The 22,498-nt window shown below is 46.1% G+C and overlaps 1 protein-coding gene across 2 annotated transcripts; it reads left to right on the forward strand.

Moving 5' to 3' along the window:
* The first annotated feature begins 1,993 nt into the window (after nt 1–1,993).
* LOC119952249 (polyubiquitin-like) lies at nt 1,994–21,217 on the forward strand. 2 transcript variants are annotated; one of them, XM_038775999.1, is made up of 2 exons: nt 1,994–2,206; nt 19,725–21,217. In XM_038775999.1, the coding sequence occupies exon 2, from the start codon at nt 19,737–19,739 to the stop codon at nt 20,202–20,204; it is 468 nt and encodes a 155-aa protein (XP_038631927.1). In that variant the 5' UTR covers nt 1,994–2,206; nt 19,725–19,736; the 3' UTR covers nt 20,205–21,217. The 2 variants fall into 2 exon arrangements, with proteins under 2 accessions (XP_038631927.1, XP_038631843.1); XM_038775915.1 differs by lacking the exon at nt 1,994–2,206 and adding an exon at nt 18,028–18,206.
* Nucleotides 21,218–22,498: the final 1,281 nt, after the last annotated feature.

The raw sequence follows: 22,498 nt of genomic DNA on the forward strand, positions 1-22,498 counted from the left end.
ACTAAGGGCATTTAAATGGTCATTGGATAGACATATGGACGATAAGGGAATAGTGTAGATGGGCTTTAGAGGGGTTTCACAGGTCGGCGCAACATCGAGGGCCGAAGGGCCTGTACTGCGCTGTAATGTTCTATGTTCTAACTCAGATGTGCATCCTGGGGACACACCTCGATGTAGTGGTAGAGTTAGGAAGGCCCAGCACATCAGGGATCACTGAGGGCACCAGGGGAGGGTGAGGGGTAGGTAGTGGGTGAGGGGGTGGTGGCAACATCGGGAGATTTGGGAATTGATACACACAATAAACACCCTTGTGCATAACCAGTATGATGCCTCTGTCACTTTCGTCTGCAATGCGTGCCAACCTCAGAATCCTTGGTGCACCTCTCCAGGTATCCCCCCCTCATGGTGGTACTCACCCACTCTCCTGCCATGGACATGGCCCCGGAGCTGTGTCCCATCCACTGGGTGTTCAGCTGTTGTGTGTGTGGTGTTGTCTCCTGCAGTGTTCAGGCACAGTGTCCATGCATCAAGGTGTGATTGGGATGCTAGGCAATGAGTCCCCTGAACTACGTGGCCCGCCCACCCACCGGAATCCACCTGGGTTGTGTGAAATGCTCATGTAACCAAAATTGCCAATTCCCTATTAGCAATAGCCTTCAGCTGCATGGCCCATAGCCTCTGCAATCGATGGGGGTTATGGGTGGTCAGTGGGGCAGATGGGCAGAGACAAGGGTCACCCTCGGAATGGGTACCAGGGGATCCAGGGATTGGCATGGCGGTGCAGCGTGCAGATGCCCCATGGCTGCCCCCCCCAAGGGCCTCCCCTCACCCTCCCATGACAGTCCAATCCTGCGCAGGTTCCCACGCCCCCCCTCCCCCCCACGCCCCCTTCCCCCCCACCGCCCCCCCCACCCGCCGAGGGTTCCTCAACCTCCGCTGAGAAGGGGCTGGTTTCGCACACTGGGCTAAATAGCTGGCTTTTAAAACAGACCAAGGCAGGTCAGCAGCACGGTTCAATTCCCATAATACCAGCCTTCCCGAACAGGTGCTGGAATGTGGCAACTTGGGGCTTTTCACAGGAACTTCATTGAAGCCTATTTGTGACAATAAGCGATTTTAATTTCATTTCACTGGGGTAGCAGGCCCAGCACCCTCGGGCTTTGCCTGTGAGAAAAGGTGGCTACTCACCTCCTCGGCTTCCCACAGGAGCCCTTCAGGTTTTTCAAAAGGAGCACTAATCGGCACCATGACCACTTGCTGGGGAGGCCGCTGAATGACAGGAGGCCGTTGGATATGGGGTCGCTCCTGTTAATTGTATGGATATAGGGCTTAAGTGGTGATAAATGGCTTCTCTCCACATTACGGCGAGATCCCGATTTTGCCGACAGGTGTCGGCCGGTTGCATCGCCAGCAGTTTGGTGCCTAGCGTGGTTTTCATTTTTGGCCTTTACTGCTATTCACAGGCCTCGTTTCCCTTCAGCGAGAGCGTAGCGAGGCCGGAGAATCATGGCCCTTGTGTCAACCTGTGCCCTCAACTCGTCTACCGTGTTTGTGATACTTGTAGCGTCACATCCCTGGATTTTGAGGCCAGGGTGTTTTGCGAGATAATTAAACTGCCTGGTGTGATGCAGTGTCATTTTATCGATTAGATTGTCCACTCCCTGGTGACAGCTTGGATCAGGCAGCTAATCCTTCTGAGTCACCGCTCAGCTGATTCTATTCTTGTTGTTTTTGATTGTGGCACCAGAGAGGAATCTGAAACGGAGCCAACTTGGAATTCAACACCTGTTACCTGTAACAAGGTTCACTTTCTGTTCTGACTGGGAGCTTATTTCCCAGACTCTGGGTCGAAGCTTTGGGAAATGAAAGGTCAGCTCAGGTCTCAGTTGTTTGTTCTAACAGAGCAGGAGGGTGGGAGCTATCAGAGGGAAGGAGGGCAGTGACGTTCAGAAACTGTCTATGATAAGAAAAGGAGTGAGGAGGGAGGCAGATATTCACTCACTTATTGAACAGAGGAAACACAGAAGATTCTGTGAGACACAGAGCAGTGGAAGCAGGCAGAGTTTTATTCACTGACTCCAGATCGGAGAGTTGGTGTCGAGGAAAACAGAGAAAACAAACTGTACAGGAAGTGAACCTGTCATCAATCTGCAGATCAAAATTCTTCTGATTCACCTGAACTTGTGCATCCAGCAAGGATTGTGAGGTATACTGCCCTTTTGTTTAAGAATCTCAATATTCTAATTCTATATTTTATATTGGGGTTTGAATCTCAATGAAATTCACAATTTAAAATAAGCTCTTAATATTCCCTGAAGTGGGACAGTGTTATAACCCACACAGGCCATACAGGGTTGGGATGATTAACTTCACCGTGGAGATTGCAGAATACGAGCTCCCCCGGCAGGGGGCAGGGGGACCTTTAACAACACTTGGCTTAGTCGAAATAGAGTTGGTCAGTGAGGCAGCAACTGGAGAAGACCCAGTAGGGATCTACTGGAGCTGTATAACATAGTCATTGTAAAATAAAGTAAGTTTTTGTTTAGACCAACTCAGTGTGGACGTTTCGTTGCCCTTACAAAATACATTATCATTTTTTAAATTCTACAGCCGTTTTCCTCCATTTACACACATTCTCTTACACTCTATTGATCAAGAAAAACCCACAGAATTCCTGAGCCCATGTTCCCATCTCCTGATAACCCAAATTCCAAGACTGAATCACATTACACAGCTCACTGAGAGCTACTACAGGCAGATGCCACTCTGCAGCTCAGCAGACAGATCCTCCAGTTTCTGAATAGTTTAACAATGATCAGGATACAGCAGCAAAGACACATCCAAATGCAAAAGGTGAACAGATTGGGAATCTGCTACTTTTTTCCAGGCTGGAAAGAAGCAGTTTTTGAAGATTGGTTTCTTTGGGATTCAGATATTGCGGAAGAAGCCAGATTTTGGGTTTATTGTAGCTGACATTTGAGTCTCAGTGTTTACAGCCAGTGACTGACACAATGTGTAGTGTGTATTAAATTCTCTCATTCATTCTTCGCAATTGACCTGCGAGATAAAGTGTCCCCATTAGTGACATCCTGTTCATTTCTCAACAGCAATTTGACAAGATCAGACTCCAGGTGAAGTTTATGACCGGTGAGGATATTGAATTTGAGATCGACCCTTCCATCCAAGTCTCAGCTCTCAAGAAGATGATATATAAAAAAGCCAACGTTCCCCATTTCTGTCAGCGCCTTGTGGTACAAAATGGAAGCACAGAGGAGCTGAGGGATGACAAGAGGCTGGGTGACTACAATGTCTCTCCCAGCAATGTTGTCATGCTGATTGTCAAGAAGGAGGAGCGCATGCAGATATTCCTGAAGAACGAATATTCCTGACTACAATATTCAGTCGGAGAGCAACATCTCCCTTGCCTTGCGTCTATGAGGTGGTTAACATGAATTTGCAGCAATTAAGATCTCTATGTTACAGAAATTATTTATTTATTGTCTATCAATTGATCATTTTTTTCATATGCTCCTGTTTCCTGTTGTGTTGTTTGGTAGAGACACAAGATTGCCCAGTCACTGACCTTTTAATGATACCTTTGGTTCTTATTCCCAATTGCTCTGGTTCACTTTGTAAGTCCTGGAGGTTTGTTCAACAGATAATGACTGGCGAGGGATTGATGCCAACTGAGGCCTGGATGCAGGTCACCTTCCTACATTCTCAGCCAGGAATAGATGCTGGTACAAGACATTGAACACAATTTTTACAAAGAACAGCGACTTAATGAACAAGATAGGAGGAACGAGGGAACCAGTGATACATCGTGTCAGATTCTGATCAATGATTTATATTACAGCAGTTCAAATCAATCCTGCCTGATCACTGCTCTAAAGTTACTCTTAAAGATTCTTCAGAAGAGTTAAGATAATAATGGTCCAGTCCCTAATTCATTGACAGATCCAGACTGGCCTCCCATTCAGTGCTAATTCACCTTCTCATTCACGGCTGTTATGTCAATTCCAAAAATGTTTCACTTGCCAAACATTCCCCAGAAAAGATCAGAATAAGATCCACAACCGTTTGCTTCCTGTTTCATTTACAAGTAGTTACCTTAGCCTGAATGTTTTCTTGGACAAATGGTTGGGTTCTGAATTGGGGTGTTTTAATCTGGGTGCTTCATGTTTTACAATAGCTGAGGATATCAGGATTGCATTCTGTTCCTGTCAGATTGTCCAATGTGATTTGAAATTAAAGCTGTTTATTTTAATAAAAATGAAATGTGTGCTTACATCTCTCTGAAGTGTCTGTTGTTTTGTCTGCATTAAAATTAAAATTAAATAAATCTTTATTATTGTCACAAGTATGTGGTGATCACAAGTTAACTAGATGCAATACAACTGAGCAAACACTAGAGGGGGCACGGGAGAGCCATATAAATAGACGGGGACAGGAAGTGAGTACACACTTCACAGAGGGCAGAACGTGGAAGCAGGACACATACACCCACACCAGCTAGGAGCACTGAAGGTAACCTTAGGAAACAGCTCTGAAGAGAGAACGAACTCACAATAAAGCATCTTCTCCACATTTGAGACTACGAGCTTTATTAAGACACGAGTAACAACACATGGTACCCAGGAGTGGCTTCAGACGCTTACTACAGGACAACTCAGTGGCAGATACAGAAAGCTCAAAATGGCATGGAAATCTCCTACTGGACATTTGACTTGGGAAGGCATCGCTGATGGGAGGAAGTGCCTTGGATTCACACTTCAGCTGGACACGACTGGAAATGTAAAAAGTGTCTGGGAAAGGTTTAAACAATGGTTCGATATCGGTATCATAGCATATCATGCAGAAGCAGCCTCAGACGAAATTAAAATAGCAATTCTCATCGAAGGACATGAAGCTGCGAAAGTTTATAATGGATTTAAATACTCAAAAGGTGAAGACAGAAGCAGCTTACAAACGATACTAAACAAATTTGAAGAGTACTGTGAGAAATTTGCACAGCAAGGCATGCTCAGAGTCCAAACTGCACAGAGACTGAGTGATGCAAAACTTAAAAAATCACGAAAAGAACAAGACATCGCGAATGAAAAGTACAGATCAAAAAGAAGAAATGACAAGAATTTCTCACAAAGCCAAAACACTGAAACCCTGTCCAAATCGGGAAGAGAAGATTACTTACGAATTTTGGAGATCGAGTCCTGGTGGGAAAGAAAGATCCCTGAAATCCGCGAAAAACGCCAAAAAATGGCGTTGGAGCACATTTTGCAGTCTCCGGTAAGCAAAGAACTACAAATGGCGTCTACGCATGCGCCGGAACCGGAAGCCGCGCATGCGCAGTTTTAAAAAGATCGCGGTGCCGATCGTGATGCGCATGCGCAAGCCGCGCATGCGCAGTCAAAAAAAGTCTTGGTCGCGGATCGTCATGCGCATGCGCAAGCCGCGCATGCGCAATGGACACAGAACCGCACAGGGAAGGCAAGCCGATTTGCGCATGCGCAATTCATTCCTACGCGTGACGTCATGACGTCTGAGCATCCCGACCACGCCTACTTAAAAGGGACATGCCCGAAAATTGAAAATCAGACACTTAAAGTGGTAAACACAAATTTTCTTGCCTCAGAACACAGAAAAACGCCTGAACTTAAACCAACAGTTAAAAACAACTTGCACAACACCCTAAAAAAAAGCAGTCTGCACCACCCAAAGTGAAGAGAACAAAAAGAATTCCGAAACAACAAAAGAAGATTTGTTTTTCGAAGATTACCTCTCAGACATGGCTGAGACAGTCGGATATGCTTATCACAGCATCAGCGACACGGTCGCAAAGTTCAACACGAATCAACTCGTGGTAGAAGAATCCAACCAGGATGATTTGGTTTTCGAAGAATACTACTCAGACACAGCTGAGTCAGTCGGATATGCTTATCACAGCATCAGCGACACGGTCGCAAAGTTCAACACGAATCAACTCGTGGTAGAAGAAGCCAACGAAGATGAAATGGGTATCAAAGAATACTACTCAGACATGGAGGAGTTATTTGGACATGCTGATCACAGCATCAGCGACACCGTTGCAAAGCTCAACACGACTCTACTCATGGTAGATGAATCCAACACCATGAGGCCATGGCAGCTCGTCGATACATTGGATGACAGCAATACCCTAGACAAAGACGACGCCACACAGAGAGCACAGGAAGACTCCACAGAGCGAGCGATGACAGGCTCCACAGTGCGAGTAATGAAAGACTCCAAAAGGGATGCAAGCAAACACTCCCTGGCGAACACCATGCATGAACAAGACCATGCAGGTAAACCCGCTGTATCTGAGCAACCGCAAGCAGACTATGAAAGTCTACCAAGCTCACAGGAACAAGACGAAGACAACGTACATCTAACCACTGACACCATGCATGCACAAGACCATGAAGGTCAACCTGCCGCATCTGAGCAACCACAAGCAGACTATGAAAGTCTAACAAGCTCACATGAACAAGAAGAAGACAATGCACCTCTACCCACTGCATGCGAAGACAGTGACAAGGTGATCACACTCGACGTACAGGATCACAGTGAGACTGACAGTTCTCAGCTTGTCTGTACAGAAGCACAGAGCGAAAACAGTAACAAGGTGATCGCACTCGACGTACAGGATCACAGCGAGACTGACAGTTCTCAGCTTGTCTGTACAGAAGCACAGAGTCGGGCCACCCAACAGTCCAGAGAGACGATGCCGAAAGAAAACATGCAGATTTTGACTCCAGAAGAAGAGCACCTGGAGTCCAGAGAGACAACGCCGAAAGAAACCATGCAGATTCTGACTCCAGAAGAGGAGCACCTGGAGTCCAGAGAGACCAAGCCAAAAGAAACCATGCAGATTCTGACTCCAGAAGAGGAGCACCTGGAGTCCAGAGAGACCAAGCCAAAAGAAACCATGCAGATTTTGACTCCAGAAGAGGAGCACCTGGAGTCCAGTGAGACAACATCAACGGAAATCATGAAGATTTCAACTCCAGAAGCGGAGCACCAAGAGTCCGGAGACACCACGTCAACTGAAATCATGCAGATTTGGACTCCAGAAGAGGAGCGCCAGAAGTCCACAGACAGGATACCGGAGCACCCGGAGGAAACCACGCAGACACCGGGAGTACGTGCAGACTCCACACAGAGAGTGACCCAATCCGGGAATCGAACGCAGGGCCCTGGCGCTTTGAAGTAACAGTGCTAACCATTATGTTACCGTGCCACCCATGAAAGAGGAGAGATTTCGCCCTTTGACCCTGATCTGCCATTCAGCAAGATGACTGCTGATTAACCTCACTTCCACTTTCCCATACTCTTTGCATATCCCACATAAACCCACTCAACTCAGACATTTAAAATTAGGAATTTTACATTGCTCAGGGTACAGGTTATTGTGTGGCCAAAAGCACTTTTTCCATCCTCTCCTCAATCGGGACAAAAACTAAAATCATATAATTGACATCACTGTTGGCAATGTGGAGATGCCATCGTGCTACCAGCCACAACACTGTAATCACTTCCGTGTTTATTCATAGTTAGGCTGACACAGGAAGTATAAATAAAGGCCGTGCCTTTCATCATAGGGTCTGAGTCAGAATGGCCGAGTGACTCGGGGACATTTCATGGTAAATGTTTGCTAATTTGCATTCCAGTCAGTTACCTGTTGTAATGGCTGCAAATAAATGACGCAAAGAACAAGGCAGGTGAACAAACAGGGGCTTATTTTGGGCAAAACAACATTATATAGGACAATGATACGAATGCTTTAAAACTCAACTGCTCCGAGACTCCATAAGACCATAAGACATAGGAGCAGAATTAGCCCACTCGGCCCATCGAGTCTGCTCCACCATTCAATCATGGCTGATATTTTCTCATCCCCATTCTTCTGCCTTCTCCCCATAACCCCTGATCCCCTTATTGATCAAAAACCTATCTATCTCTGTTTTAAAGACACTCAGTGATTTGGCCTCCACAGCCTTCTGCGGCAAAGAGTTCCACAGATTCACCACCCTCTGGCTGAAGAAATTCCTCCTCATCTCTGTTTTAAAGGATCATCCCTTTAGTCTGAGATTGTGTCTTCTGCTTCTAGTTTTTCCCACAAGTGGAAACATTCTCTCCACATCCACTCTATCCAGGCCTCGCAGTATCCTGTAAGTTTCAATAAGATTCCTCCTCATCCTTCTAAACTCCAATGAGTACAGACCCAACTGTCCTCATATGACAAGCTCTTCATTCCAGGGATCATTCTTGTGAACCTCCTCTGGACCCTTTCCAAGGCCAACACATCCTTGCTTAGATACGGGGACCAAAACTGCTCACACTACTCCAAATGGGGTCTGACCAGAGCCTTTTACAGCCTCAGGAGTACATCCCTGGTCTTGTATTCTAGCCCTCTCAACATGAATGCTAACATTGCATTTACCTTCCTAACTGCCGACTGAACCTGCATGTTAACCTTGAGAGAATCGTGAATAAGGATTCACAAGTCCCTTTGTGCTTCTGATTTCCTGAGCACCTCCCCAGTTAGAATTTACTCTATGCATCCATTTCTCCTTCCAAAAGGATAACCTCACACTTTTCCACATTGTATTCCATCTGCCACTTCTTTGCCCACTCTCCTAGCCTGTCCAAGTCCTTCTGCAGCTCGCCTGCTTCCTCAATACTACCTGCCCCTCAGCAGATCTTTGTATCATCTGCAAACTTAGCAACCGTGCCTCCAGTTCCTTCCTCCAGATCATTAATGCATATTGTGACATCCTGAAAAAGACCCTTTATCCCCACTCTCTGCCTTCTGCCAGTCAGCCAATCCTCTATCCATGCCAGGATCTTACCCTGAACGCCATGGGCTCTTAACTTATTTAACAGTCTCCTATGAGGGAGCTTGTTAAAGGTTTTCTGGAAATCTAAATAAACATGTCCACTGGTTCTCCTTTGTCTAACTTCCTTGTCACTTCCTCAAAGAACTCTAACAGATTTGTCAGACATGACCTCCCCTTGATGAAGCCGTGCTGACTCAGTCCTATTTTACCATGCACTTCCAAGTACTCCGCAATCTCATCTTTAATAATAGACTCTAACATCTTACCAATGACCGAAGTCAGGCTAACCAGCCTATAATTTCCCCTCTTCTGCCTCACTCCCTTCTTAAACAGTGGTGTTACATTGGCCACCTTCCAGTCCTCTGGGACCCTTCCTGCCTCCAGTGATTCCTGAAAGATCATCGCCAATGCCTCCACAATCTCCTCAGCTATCTCTTTTAGAACACTCGGGTGTAGTCCATCCGGTCTAGGTGATTTATCCACCTTCAAACCTTTCAGTTTCCTCAGAATCTTCTCCTTAGTAATGGTCACTGCACTCACCTCTGTCCTCTGGTTCTCCTGGAGCTCTGGCATCCCACTGGTGTCTTCCACCATGAAGACTGATGCAACGTAACTATTCACGGGGAATTTCAGGGACTATTCAGTTTGTCTGCCATTTCTTTGTTTCCTACTTCTCCATCCACATTTTCCAGTGTTCCAATGTCTATTTTTCCCTCTCTCTTGCCTTTTATATATTGAAAAAACTCTTCCTATCCTCCTTTATATTACTGGCTATCTTGCACTCATACTTCATCTTCTCCCCCCTTATTGCTTTTTTATTTGTCCTCTGCTCACTTTTAAAGGCTTCCCAGTCCTCTGGCTTCCCACTAGTCCACGCCACTTTGTCTGCTTTTTCTTTAGCTTTTATGCGGTCCTTGACTTCCCTCGTCAGTCATGGATGCCTTGTCCTCCCTTGAGCACATTTCTTCCTCCTTGGGATTAATTTCTGTTGTGCTTCCCGAATAACCCCCAAAGATTCCTGCCATTGTTATTCCACTGTCTTACCTGCTCAGCTCCTTTTCCAATCAACTCTGGCCAGCTCCTCCCTCATGTCTTTGTAGTTACCTTTATTTAATTGTAATACCGTTACATCTGATTGCAGCTTCTCCCTCTCAAACAAAAGGGTTAATTCTATCATATTGTGGTCACTACTCCCTGAGATTCCTTCACCTTAAGTTCCCTAATCAAGTCTGCCTCATTACACATCACTAAATCCATAATTAACTGTCTCTAGTAGGCTCTGTCACAAGCTACTCCAAAAAACCATCTCTTATACTTTCCACAAATTCCTTTTCTTGGGATCCACGACCAACCTGATTTTCCCAGTCCACCTGCATTTGAAGTCCCCCATGATTATTGTAATATTGCCTGTTTTACATGCCTTTTCTATCTCCTGATTTATTTTCTGCCCCACATCCTGACTACTGCCAGGGGACATGTACATAACTCCCATCAGGGTCTTTTTACCTTTGCCCTACCCAGCTTTTACCTCAACTCTACCCACGGACATTCTTTGCCTTCTGATCCTATATTGCTCCTTGCTATCGATTTAACTTCATTCCTTACGAATAATGCAAGCCCGCCCTCTTTGCCTATCTGCCTGTCCTTTCGATTGGACACATATCCTTGGGTATTTAGATCCCAGCCCTGAGCCCCTTGCAGCCACGTCTCTGTGATGCCCAAAACATCATACCGGCCAATTTCAATGTGTGCAACAAGCTCGTTTACCTTGTTCCGTATACTGGGCACATTCAGGTACAACACCCACAATCCTGCATTGACCCCCTCCCTTTTCACACTTGTCACCTTTTTGCTCTGCCTGAGGGTGATGTAGTTCTTTATTTTGGTTCTCTAATTCCCCTTCAGTTATTACACCTTCTAAGCTCACATTTTGGTTCCCCCCCGCCATATTAGTTTAAATCCTCCCGAGTGAACTCCAACTGTCAAACACTCTGTCCACCCCGTGCTCAATTTGCACGCTTCATCGCGATTGGCCCAATGGGTCATGTGGCTCCCAGAAACTCACCCACCTGCCAAAGGGACACACCGTCACACATATTTACACATGTAGCGTCATGCTTTAATGATGGCTACTCAAACGGGTCAGTTTAATCTGAATATAAATGCAACGCACTAAGTCTTGTTCTGTGTGTTTTTAAAGCAGAGATCATTTCCTTGGATTGCCGGATTGTCCTGGTGGAGAGGCTTGAATGTTCCGTTGGTCCTGGGAGCAATGCCATCAGGAATCGTAAACTCCTGACAGGGTCACCCGTGACGGTAAGGTCAGAGGGGAGGAACCAGACAAAGTGCAATCCAAAACAAGTCCTCAACAGTGGATTGGGGGAAGAAACCCATATGGTATCAATGGCTGCAATGGCGGATGAAGCCCGCAGTAGGAGGGAGATCCCCAGTCATCGAGGTTCCCTTGTCACTGAAACTGGACCTACCCTTTGTCAAGGACCGTGCATCTGCTGATGTGCAAAGGCATTCCCACATTAATAGATGTCCTGCACCAGGCGTCTACCTGAAGGAAACCACACAGACAAGGCCTGCAATGATCGGTGAGAGGTGTGATTACACCTTCTTCTGGCGATGAAAACCTGAGGTTCGGCCAGAGATGCATGGACTTGGATTAACCATCAAGAATAAACTTGTGGGACTTCCTGTGGCGACATGTAGGTGGAAGTCACACGTTAGGTGGCTCCTGGTAGAGTCTTTGTATTTTTGGTCTTTATCGCTGTGTTGTTCCTCGTATCTTAATAAAGCTCGTAGTCTCAAGTGTGGAGAAGATGCTTTATTGTGGGTTCGTTCAGTTTCCAGAGCTCGACCTAGAACTACCTTCCAGTGCTAACTACCAGCTTTGCTTGCTGTGTCCTGCTTACCAGCCCCCCTGCTGTGAAGAGTGTGTCCTCACTTCCTGTCCTGATGTATTTATATGGCTCTCCCGTGCTCCCTCTAGTGGTCGCTCAGTTGTGTTGCATCTGGTTAACTTGTGATCACCACATCCCCCTTTTTCTCTTAACATATTTTCTGAACATCGTTAAAGAAAATTGTATATCCTGTCCCAGTGTATTTATAGCTCTCCCGCTCGTGTTTGCTCTGTTGTTTTTGTATCTGGTCAATCTACGATCACCACATCCCCCTCTTTCTCATTACATAGTTTCTGTACATCATTAAGGAAAATTATACAAAACAGTAACTTATGATATGCGTATCTATACAAGTGATGATGCTATTGCCTTAGTTAACAAAGCCAATGTATTTATATGTCCAAACTTAATAAACACATTTATGAGTCCAAACTTGATGAATTTGTTCAGAGCTTTTTTTTTTTCTTTTTGTTGTTGATGACGTGGTGATATTGATATTGCAAGTCCGCTGTGAATGTTGTTGGTGTTCCTTGTTATCTTAAGTACCCAATGCGTCATCCCGAGGTGTTTGCATGGTCACATCACTGATGTTGACTGGCATGGACTTTTTTTTTTTTTGTGCTTGTGGTGTTGATTTATTGTCTCATCCGCCTTGGATGCTGGTGTGCTTGCTTGTTCTGGAGCAGACGTGAGTTTGTGCGATTCGTTGTCATCCCATGACATGTTTGTAGTCTTGTTATCGTTTTGCAGTGTGCTGTGGCATCGTCCATCATGTGCCAAGTAGTGCCATTGTGTACAAGTCGTTGTTTCATTGCTGTTGTTTCTGTCGTTCCTGTTTTTGTTGTTTCCGTTGCCGTACTTGTCGCTGTTTTTTGTCGTTTCCGTCTTTGTTGTTGTCGCTATCTTTGCTCCTGACTTTGTTGTGTTTGTTGCCATTCTTGTTGTTTCTGCCTCTGTCGTTGTCGCTATCTTTGTGCCTGACGTTGTTGTTTGTCTTGTTGCGCGTCATGTTGCTTTTATTCTTGCTGTTGTCGTTCTCGTTTCTGCTGTGCTTCTTGCTATTGTTGTTTGTCTTGTCGCGCTTCATGTTGCTTTTCTTCTTGCTGTTGTCGTTCTCGTTTCTGCTGTGCTTCTTGCTATTGTTGTTGGTCTTGTCGCGCTTCATGTTGTTTTTGTTCTTGCTGTGTTTCTTTTGACTTTTGTTTTTCTTGTTATACTCTATGAGTGTCCAGCTGAGGTGGGTATCCATGCCACATCCTCGAATTAGCGATGTCTTCCCCAGTCAAATGTCCAGTAGGAGATTTCCATGCCATTTTGTGCTTTCTGTATCTGCAGCTGAGTTGTCCTGTCGTAAGCGTCTGAAATCACTCCTAGGTACCATGTGTTGTTCCTCGTATCTTAATAAAGCTCGTAGTCTCAAGTGTGGAGAAGATGCTTTATTGTGGGTTCGTTCAGTTTCCAGAGCTCGACCTAGAACTACCTTCCAGTGCTAACTACCAGCTTTGCTTGCTGTGTCCTGCTTACCAGCCCCCCTGCTGTGAAGAGTGTGTCCTCACTTCCTGTCCTGATGTATTTATATGGCTCTCCCGTGCTCCCTCTAGTGGTCGCTCAGTTGTGTTGCATCTGGTTAACTTGTGTCACCACAATCGCCAGTCTCAGGGGTACTTTTTGGATGAGTTGTTGAGGGAAGTCATAAGGAGTCAGTGGAATGTCGAAGTTCCAGAAGGAAGGTCCTGGAAAGAAGGGGGTGAGTGAATTTCCGCCGGCGAGTGTTGCTGTGAGTCCAGCAGGAGGAAAGATGGCAGGGGGCTGGTTCGTCAGGTGGGGCCGCTCCCATCACGGTTGAAATTCTGACCGGGGTGGTGTCGGGGCAGTTTGAAAGGCTGTTCACCAAACATTTAGAGGCGCTTCGGAGGGAGATGACGGATTGGCTGAAAGAGTGGGTGGAGGAGATGCTTGCCCCGATAAAGGTTGCATTAATGAAGCTGTTGTTTGAGGTGCGGGACCAAGGAGAGAATGAAAGGGGTAAAGGAGCATTGTTGCAACTTCGCGACCAGTTCACCTCGATGGGTGAGGAGCTGCGCAGGGTGGCGGAGGTCAATAAAGGGCAAAGAGCCATGGTGGGCGACCTGGAGAACAGGTCAAGGAGTCAGAATTTGTGGATCTTGGCTGTGCCCGAAGGGGTGGAGGGCACAAGGCTGACCCGAGTATTTTGCGAACATGTTCTCCATGTTGGTGGGGGAGGGGGGAAGAACCCTCCCTCCATGAGTTGGACAAGGAGCATTGGTCAGTCCAGCTGAAGCCTGGAATAAATGAGCCACCAAGCACGGCCATAGTCTGCTTCTACAGCTACCACGTGAAGGAGAAGGTTTTGAGCTGGGCGAAGCAGAAGCGGAAAATGAAATGGGAAGACGTTGGGATTGGTATATACCTAGATCTGACAGTGGAATTGGTGAAAATACGGGCAGCCTTTGGATGGGTGAAGGCAGCACTGTACAGCAGTGGGGTGAGGGTCAGAGTGGTCGCCCCAGCGGAGCCACGAGTGACTCACAACTCAAAGACCTTTTACTTTGAGACGGCGGAGATGTTCTTTAACGCTGAAGAACTGGGACTGAGATGAGAGTTGGGATCTGAACTTTGATGGTGTGGACTGGGAATGTTTTTTTTAGCTTGTTTCCTAGATTGATTTTTTGTCAAGGGGGCGTTTTTTGCATGTGTTCTTGTTTCTTGTTATGCATGTGTTTTTATGTTGTTTAGGGGATGCGGTCTCCCTACTCTGGCGGTATGGCTAGGGGGGGTTGGAGTTGGCGGTTGGGGGAGTGTGGGATGGGGGCGTTGGAGGGGGTTTGGCATGATGAGCCACGTTGCTGAGGGTGTGGTGGGGTGGACGGGGGGCTCTCGCAGGGGTAACCACGCTAGCGAATGAAGGTTGGCTAGTGAACGGCAGTGTGGAGGGGGGAGGGGCCGTGGGCATTGGAGCCTGGCCGAACAGGTTTCAATGGACCTGGAAGGTGTGAATGGTTGGCGGAGCAGATTGATACTGGGTGAGGTGTTTGCAAGAGGACGTGGATGGGATTTTGGGAAAGGGGATGGGGGTCGGGGATGGGTAACAGAGGGAGGGGGCCGGTCCAGTGGATGGGTAGGGCGTGGGGTAATCATGATAACAGTTAGGAGGGCAGCGAGGGTGCGGGCGAGGCACTCCTGGTCAGAATGGTGATGTGGAACGTGAGGGGGTTAGGGGACTTGTAAAGAGAGCAAGAGATGACTTCCGGTCGCGGTGATGCGGAGCTGAGCCACACGTTCGGTAGCTCCCGCTATTTTTGGTCTTTTGGGCTCTTTTAAGGGCCCGCAGCGATGCTGGTTGGACTTTTCCCCGGGTGGGAACACATCCACTGTGCTTATCTGCCGGTGGATGGACTGAACCAGGAGCGGAGCGGTCAAAAAATCGGCTTTGGAGCAGAGAAAGGTGCGAGGCAGGAAAAACAAGATGGCGGCGGGTGGGGAACCGGATCTGCTCCATCGCTGCTTCAGAGAGCTGAAGGCTGAGATCCTGGAACCATTTAAGGCCTCGCTGGACAAGCTCATGGCGACTCAGACGGCTCAAGGTGTGGAGATCCGAGAGCTACGGCAAAAGGCCTCGGAGAGCGAGGACGAACTCGGGGCCTGGCAGTGAAGGTGGAGTCACACGAGGCTCTTCACAAGAAATGGCTGGCAAGGATGGAGGAGCCCCTTGTGGGACTTCTCCCTTTGATACATATAGCCTCAGACACTCTTATTGTTACTTTCATGTTTCAAATGTCATTTTCTTCCGAGTTTTCACAACACGTGGAGGAGGTGTTGTTTATTCTTACTGATTGTGGTCTATCGGTCAGAAAGTCGAGGATCCGGTTGCAGAGTGAGGAACCAAGTGCTAGGTTTTGGAGCTTTGATATGAGCTTGGCTGGGATTATAGTGTTGAAGGCAGAGGTGTAGTCAATAAATAGGAGTCTGACGTAGGAGTCCTTGCTGTCGAGATGCTCCAGGGATGAGTGTAGGGCCAGGGAGATGGCTTCTGCTGTGGACCGGTCGCAGCGGTATGCGAATTGCAGTGGATCTAGGTATTCTGGGAGTTTGGAGTTGATGTGCCTCATGACCAACCTCTCGAAGCATTTCATTGCAATCAATGTCAGGGCCACCGGATGGTAGTCATTGAGGCACGTTGCCTGGTTCTTAGAACAAAGAACAGTACAGAACAGTACAGGCCCTTCGGCCCACGATGTTGTACCGGCCATTTATCCTAATCTAAGATCATCCTAACTGACAACCGTTCAATTTACTGCTGTCCGTGTGCCTGTCCAACAGTCACTTAAATATCCCTAATGACTCTGACTCCACCACCCCTGCTGGTAGAGAATCCCACGCACCCACCATTCTCTGTGTAAAGAACCTACCTCTGACATTTCCCCTATACCTTCCTCCAATCACCTTCAAATTATGTCCCCTCATTGCAGCCATTTCCACCCTGGGGAAAAGTCTCTGGCTATCCATTCTATCCATTCCTCTCATCACCTTGTACACCTCTATCAAGTCACCTCTCTGCCTTCTTTGCACCAGTGAGAAAAGCCCAGGGTCCCTCAACCTTTCTTTGTAAGACATGCCCTCCAGTCCAGGCAGCATCCTGGTAAATCTCCTATGCACCCTCTCCAAAGCATCCACATCCTTCCTATAATGAGGCAACCAGAACTGGACACAATATTCCAAGTGTGGTCTAACCAGGGTTTTATAAAGCTGCAGCAAAACCTTGCGGCTCTTAAACTCAATCCCGCGGTTAATTAAAGTCAACACACCATACGCTTTCTTAACAACCCTATCAACCTGGGTGGCAACTTTGAGGGATCTATAGACCCCAAGATCCCTCTGTTCCTCCACACTTCCAAGAATCCTGCCTTTAACCCTGTATTCAGCATTCACATTCGACCTTCTAAAATGAATCACTTCACATTTATCTAGGGTGAACTCCATCTGCCACTTCTCAGCCTAGCTCTGCATCTTTGGCATTCGTATGATGGTGGTCTTCTTGAAGCAGGTGGGGAACCTCGGAACGGAGTAGGGAGAGGATGATGATGTCTGTGAACATACCAGCCAGCCGATCTATAGTCTAAGAAGCGATCCCAGCTCCCAGAAACACCTAACAAGTTTTGGGGGCCTCACGGTAGCATGGTGGTTAGCATCAATGCTTCACAGCTCCAGGGTCCCAGGTTCGATTCCCGGCTGGGTCACTGTCTGTGTGGAGTCTGCACGTCCTCCCCGTGTGTGCGTGGGTTTCCTCCGGGTGCTCCGGTTTCCTCCCACAGTCCAAAGATGTGCGGGTTAGGTGGATTGGCCATGCTAAATTGCCCGTAGTGTAAGGTTAATGGGGGGATTGTTGGGTTACGGGTATACGGGTTACGTGGGTTTAAAGTAGGGTGATCATTGCTCAGCACAACATCGAGGGCCGAAGGGCCTGTTCTGTGCTGTACTGTTCTATGTTCTAAGTGTTCAGTCAAAGATGTGGCTCTAGGATTGGGCTCATCAGCAATGCAAGGACTCGCAGAGCCTGCATATTGTCCCCATGTCTGCGTGGGTTTCCTCCGGGCGCTCCGGTTTCCTCCCACAAGTCCTGTAGGGTGTGCTTGTTAGGTGAATTGGACATTCTGAATTCTCCCTCTGTGTACCCGAACAGGCGCCGGAGTGTGGCAACTAAGGGCTTTTCACAGTAACTTCATTGCAGTGTTAATGTAAGCCTACTTTTGACACTAATAAAGATTATAATAATGATTACAAAACCCATGACCAGTATCACAGACAGTCATCCTTGTTAGTGAGTGATCGCTGAAGAACATTTAAATGGTTACACATAAATGCAGCGTAAATGCTTGCTTTGTGTGTTTTAAAAGAAACTTTAAAAATGTAAACATTGAGTCAAATTGATATGTGTAGGGGTAAAATGTATTCAAACGGCTGAGGGAAATATAGCATCAACACATTGCCCCCTGCCCCACCCACCCTGACATTTCTGGCTGAAAATGCTGGGAAGGAAATGGAAAGTGAAACTGATCAGAGGCTGTTTGCTGCTGACTGAGATCATTTGTCAGACTCTGCGGGGATGTTTTCGGAAATTGAAACTTTAGCTCAGATCTGGAGGGGCGGGTTTATGGCAGAGCCAGGAGTGAATCAGAGAGCAGCAAAGCTGTGACGTTCGGAAACAAGCTGGGAGAATAAAAGTAGAGGGAGCCAGCCAGAGAGACAGAGAATTGTTAAACGGAGACACACAGCAACATACAGAGCAGCAGAAGCAAAGAGTTTAATTCACACATCTCACCCAGATCTGAGAGTCGGTGCGAAGATAAACAGAGACGGTGAACTGTCATCAGAAAATATCCAGCTGTTTACCGTTCCTGGATCTGTGCATCCTGTACCTGTAAGTTCATTCTGCTGTTTGGGGATTCTTTTAATATTCTATTTCTCATTCTGTTTGGGGGCTATTTTAATATTCTATTTCTGGTGTGTAAATTGGGATGTTCTGAATCTCAGACGCAATTTATGAAAAATTATTGTAAAAACTGGGTGGGAAAAATAAAATAGTACTTTTAAACTTTCAAGCTTGTTGGAGACAAGGTTGCGTCTTTCTGTGAATTTCGATGCCCGTTATTCCAAGGGAGTTGTTCACATATTTGAAATCAATGCATTCACCATTTATTAACCAAAATGACAATGTTTTAAAATCTAAAATAATAAGATAGGTTTGGGGTGAATTGATGTGGGGGTGGCGCGGGGGGGGGGGGGGGATTCTGAATGTGCTATGTTCAATTTCGCTCAGAATTAAATATACAATTATATCGTTTGAATGTGCTGACGGTACAAGAGAATATCATTGCAAATTTAAACAGCGAGAGAGATAAAACATCCCTGTCTCCCCGGGGCAGAACTAGATTTTGGGCAGTCTGACAAATCCACTTTCATCTTAGTGCAGTATTTAAAACAAACACATTTGAGAAAGTTTCTACACAACAAGCAGAGTAGTGTTTCATTGTTCCTGGTGTGGAGACCTCTACTGTTTTTGTACGTTGACTACTCCTGGTCAATTAAGGGGCTGGTTTGGCTCTCTGGGCTAAATCGCTGGCTTTTAAAGCAGGCCAGCAGCACGGTTCGATTCCTGTACCAGCCTCCCCAGACAGGTGCAGGAATGTGGTGACTAGGGGCTTTTCACAGTAATTTCATTGAAGCCTACTCATGACAATAAGCAATTTTCATTTCATTCATTTTCATTAAACTGCGACACAGCTCAGGTCAGTCCGTTTACTCGAGTCACTCTTGTGGCACAAACAGAGTATTGCAACTCTGTACCCGATCTGCCCAATATTTTTACATTAATGCAGAATGCACGTTACACAAATATTTCAAACTCCGTTTCTTCCTCATACAAACTGAAAAACAAGCAAAATGTCTTAATGGTGCAGATATAAGAATTTGGGAAGGCTGGGAAAATGGTTTTGTGGTGAGTAAGATCATTGTTATTTCTTCCAGTTCCCAGAAAGTACACCAGAAACATTAACACATCCAAGTTTGTGTTCCCCTAGGACCACCACTGAAATCCACACCTCAATACAACTTGGTGAAAACATGGAAAAAAGTGTTAAATTCTGGAGTTGTGAGTGACATCAAGGTAGCATTTGACGGAGTGAGACCTGACAGCCCCTATACCACACACCCACCGACTGTTCAGTATGCACAAAGTCCATGGTTTGTCCCATTGTGAATAAAACATTGAAAGGAAGTTTGATTGAGTTGGGAGTAGAATAGGTGCAGAATACACACTATATTAGTTCCCTCGATTCTGTCACTGTCTGGACAATGTATTGCATGTTTAAAATTATGTAATTGATACACAATACAAAACATCTCCACGGTCATGGATATTTTGTTCATTTCTCAACAGCAATTTGACAAGATGAGACTCCAGGTGAAGTTTATGACCGGTGAGATTATTGAACTTGAGATCGACCCTTCCATCCAAGTCTCAGCTCTCAAGAAGATGATATATGAAAAAACCAAGGTGGCCCATTTCCGTCAGCGCCTGGTGGTACAAAACGGAAACACAGAGGAGCTGAGGGATGACAAGAGGCTGTGTGACTACAATGTCTCTCCCAGCAATGTTGTCATGCTGATTGTCAAGAAGGAGGAGCGCATGCAGATATTCCTGACGAATGAGAAGGGGAAAACATCTACATATGTTGTTCTTCCCACTGAGTCTGTTCAGGATTTTAGAGCACGCGTACAGCGGCAGGAGGGTGTCCCAGCCAATCAGCAGCGCCTGGTGTATGAGAGCAGACAGCTAGAGGATGGTCACTCACTCGCTGACTACAATATTCAGTCTGAGAGCACCATCTTCCTTACGCTGCGTCTACGAGGTGGTTAACTATGACAGCACCAATATAGAGTGTTAGATGTTACACAAAATTCCCATAAAACTCAATTACATTTTTCACAATGGTGCAAGGTCTATGAGGTTAAGGGTTTCAGTCAGTGAGTAAATGATACTTTGACTGTCACTCTTGGTTTGATTCATTTATAACATTAGGGTGTTCATCACATGTTCGTGTTTGCTGACCAATCAGGCCATTGCCTGCACTCTGCCTGCAAGAGATGTTAGGCAAAGCAGGGGAAGGTGTCCTTAGAACAGAAAAGTATTTTTATTTTCCAAATGGGGCCAAAGACAACAAAATATTTTTCTTTGCAATGTGAATTCAGGTTAGGCCCAAGCCTGGTGATTGTGGCAATTTGCTATGAAGGAGGTTGTGTGAGTGTCAGTGTTAATCTAATGTACATTTGCTCACAATGTGAACATTGTTCCAGTTCTTATTGTCACTCAGGTTTGCCACAAGGTGGTTGATGTGTAAAAAGATGAAATGGGACATTTCTTATTGTTTTGTACTGAAATGAGCCCAAATTAACTGTACATAATGGTTAGCAAAAATGTTGAATGAAAATTTTCTCAGTTAACAATTATTATTCTGGGCAGCACAGTGGCACAGTGGTTAGCACTGCTGCCTCACGGCACCAAGGTCCCAGGTTCAATCCTGGCTCTTGGTCACTGACCACGCGGAGTTTGCACATTGTCCCCGTGTTTGCGTGGGTGTCTCCCTCACAACCCAAAGATGTGCAGGGTAGGTGGATTGGTCACGCTAAATTGCCCCTTAATTGGAAAAAATTAATTGGGTACTCTAAATTTATTTTAAAAAACAATGATTATTCTGCCAGTATTTCTTTAGCCTTACTTTATGTGAGTAGATGTGTTTGTGTCCAAAATAGAAATGATTTAGTCAGACTGCTTCGTCCTTTGCAATGGCATTATATGTGTCTTAGATTGTTCAATTTAAAGTATGCAATGTTACTTGAAAATAAAGTTATTTCTTTAGATACAAATCAAAATGCTGTCTTGTTGTTTCTGCCTGTTGGCAGTTTTTAAATCTGTGTTGTCTGTGAATCCATGCATCTTACATCAGGGATCCAAATTTCAAACCATTTTCAGATGATTTTCAAACCATTCACAGGGGCAGCACATGGCAAAGTGGTTACCACTGCTACCTCACAACTCCAGGGACCTGGGTTCAATTCCAGCCTCGGGTGACTGTGTGGAGTTTGCACTTTCTCCCCGTGTGTGCGTGGGTTTCCTCCGGGTGCTCTGGTTTTCTCCCACAGTCCAAAGATGTGCAGGTTAAGTGGATTGGCCTTGCTAAATTGCCCCTTAGTGTCCAAAAGGTTAGGTGGGGATAGGGTGGAAGAGTGGGCTTAAGTAGGGTGCTCTTTCCAAGGGCCGGTGCTGACTCGATGGGCCGAATAGCCACCTTCTGCACTGTAAATTCTATGATTTATCCTAACCTAGAGTTTTAAGGAAACTGCATTGACTGATTTCACTGAGGACTCATTAGGGGCTGGATTAGATTATCCTTAGTGGATTTAGGCAGCTAGTTACAATATTGATGAACCGAATCAAACGCAAATGGCTCAAATTCATTTTAGCATTGTTGTGTACCACTTGGCTGCAGCTGCTTCCTGTGTGATGTTTTATTTGTAAAAGAACACGTCCGGGGGTCTTCCCTACATGGTATTCCCAACATGTAAGGTGTAAATCAATGCTACCCTGATGTCACCCCACCCAACTGCTGATGTAACACAACAATATCCACAAGGATGTCACGGAGCGACTACAGGGCATTCTGAAAGGGGAGGGTGATCAGCCATAGGTCATAGTCCACGTTGGTACAAATGACATGCATCAAAAGAGGAATGAGGTCCTGCAACCTGAATTTAGGGAGTTAGACAGAAAGTTAAAAAAACCGGACCTCTAATGTGATATTGGGATTACATCCTGTGCCATGGGCAAGTGAGTATTGAAATAGGAGGATAGGTCAGATAAACATGTGGCTGGAGGGATGGTGCCGGAGGGAGGTCTTTAGATACTTGGATCATTGGGATCGCTTCTGGGGCAGATGGGTTTAAGAGGGATGGGTTGCACCTATATTGAAGAGGAGCAAATATTCTAGCAGGGAAGTTTGTTCATGCTACTGGGCAGGGTTTAGGCTAATTTCGAAGGGGTTGGGATCCAAAGTAATAGTCCAGCAGGCAAGTGAAGTGGGCAGAGCAGCCAGGGGTATAAGGCACATGGGAGGATTGGTCGGCTAAACTGCATTGATTTTAATGCAAGGAGCC

The sequence above is a fragment of the Scyliorhinus canicula genome, chromosome 1 (genome assembly GCF_902713615.1).
Source record: "Scyliorhinus canicula chromosome 1, sScyCan1.1, whole genome shotgun sequence".
In the NCBI taxonomy this organism is placed as follows: domain Eukaryota; kingdom Metazoa; phylum Chordata; class Chondrichthyes; order Carcharhiniformes; family Scyliorhinidae; genus Scyliorhinus; species Scyliorhinus canicula.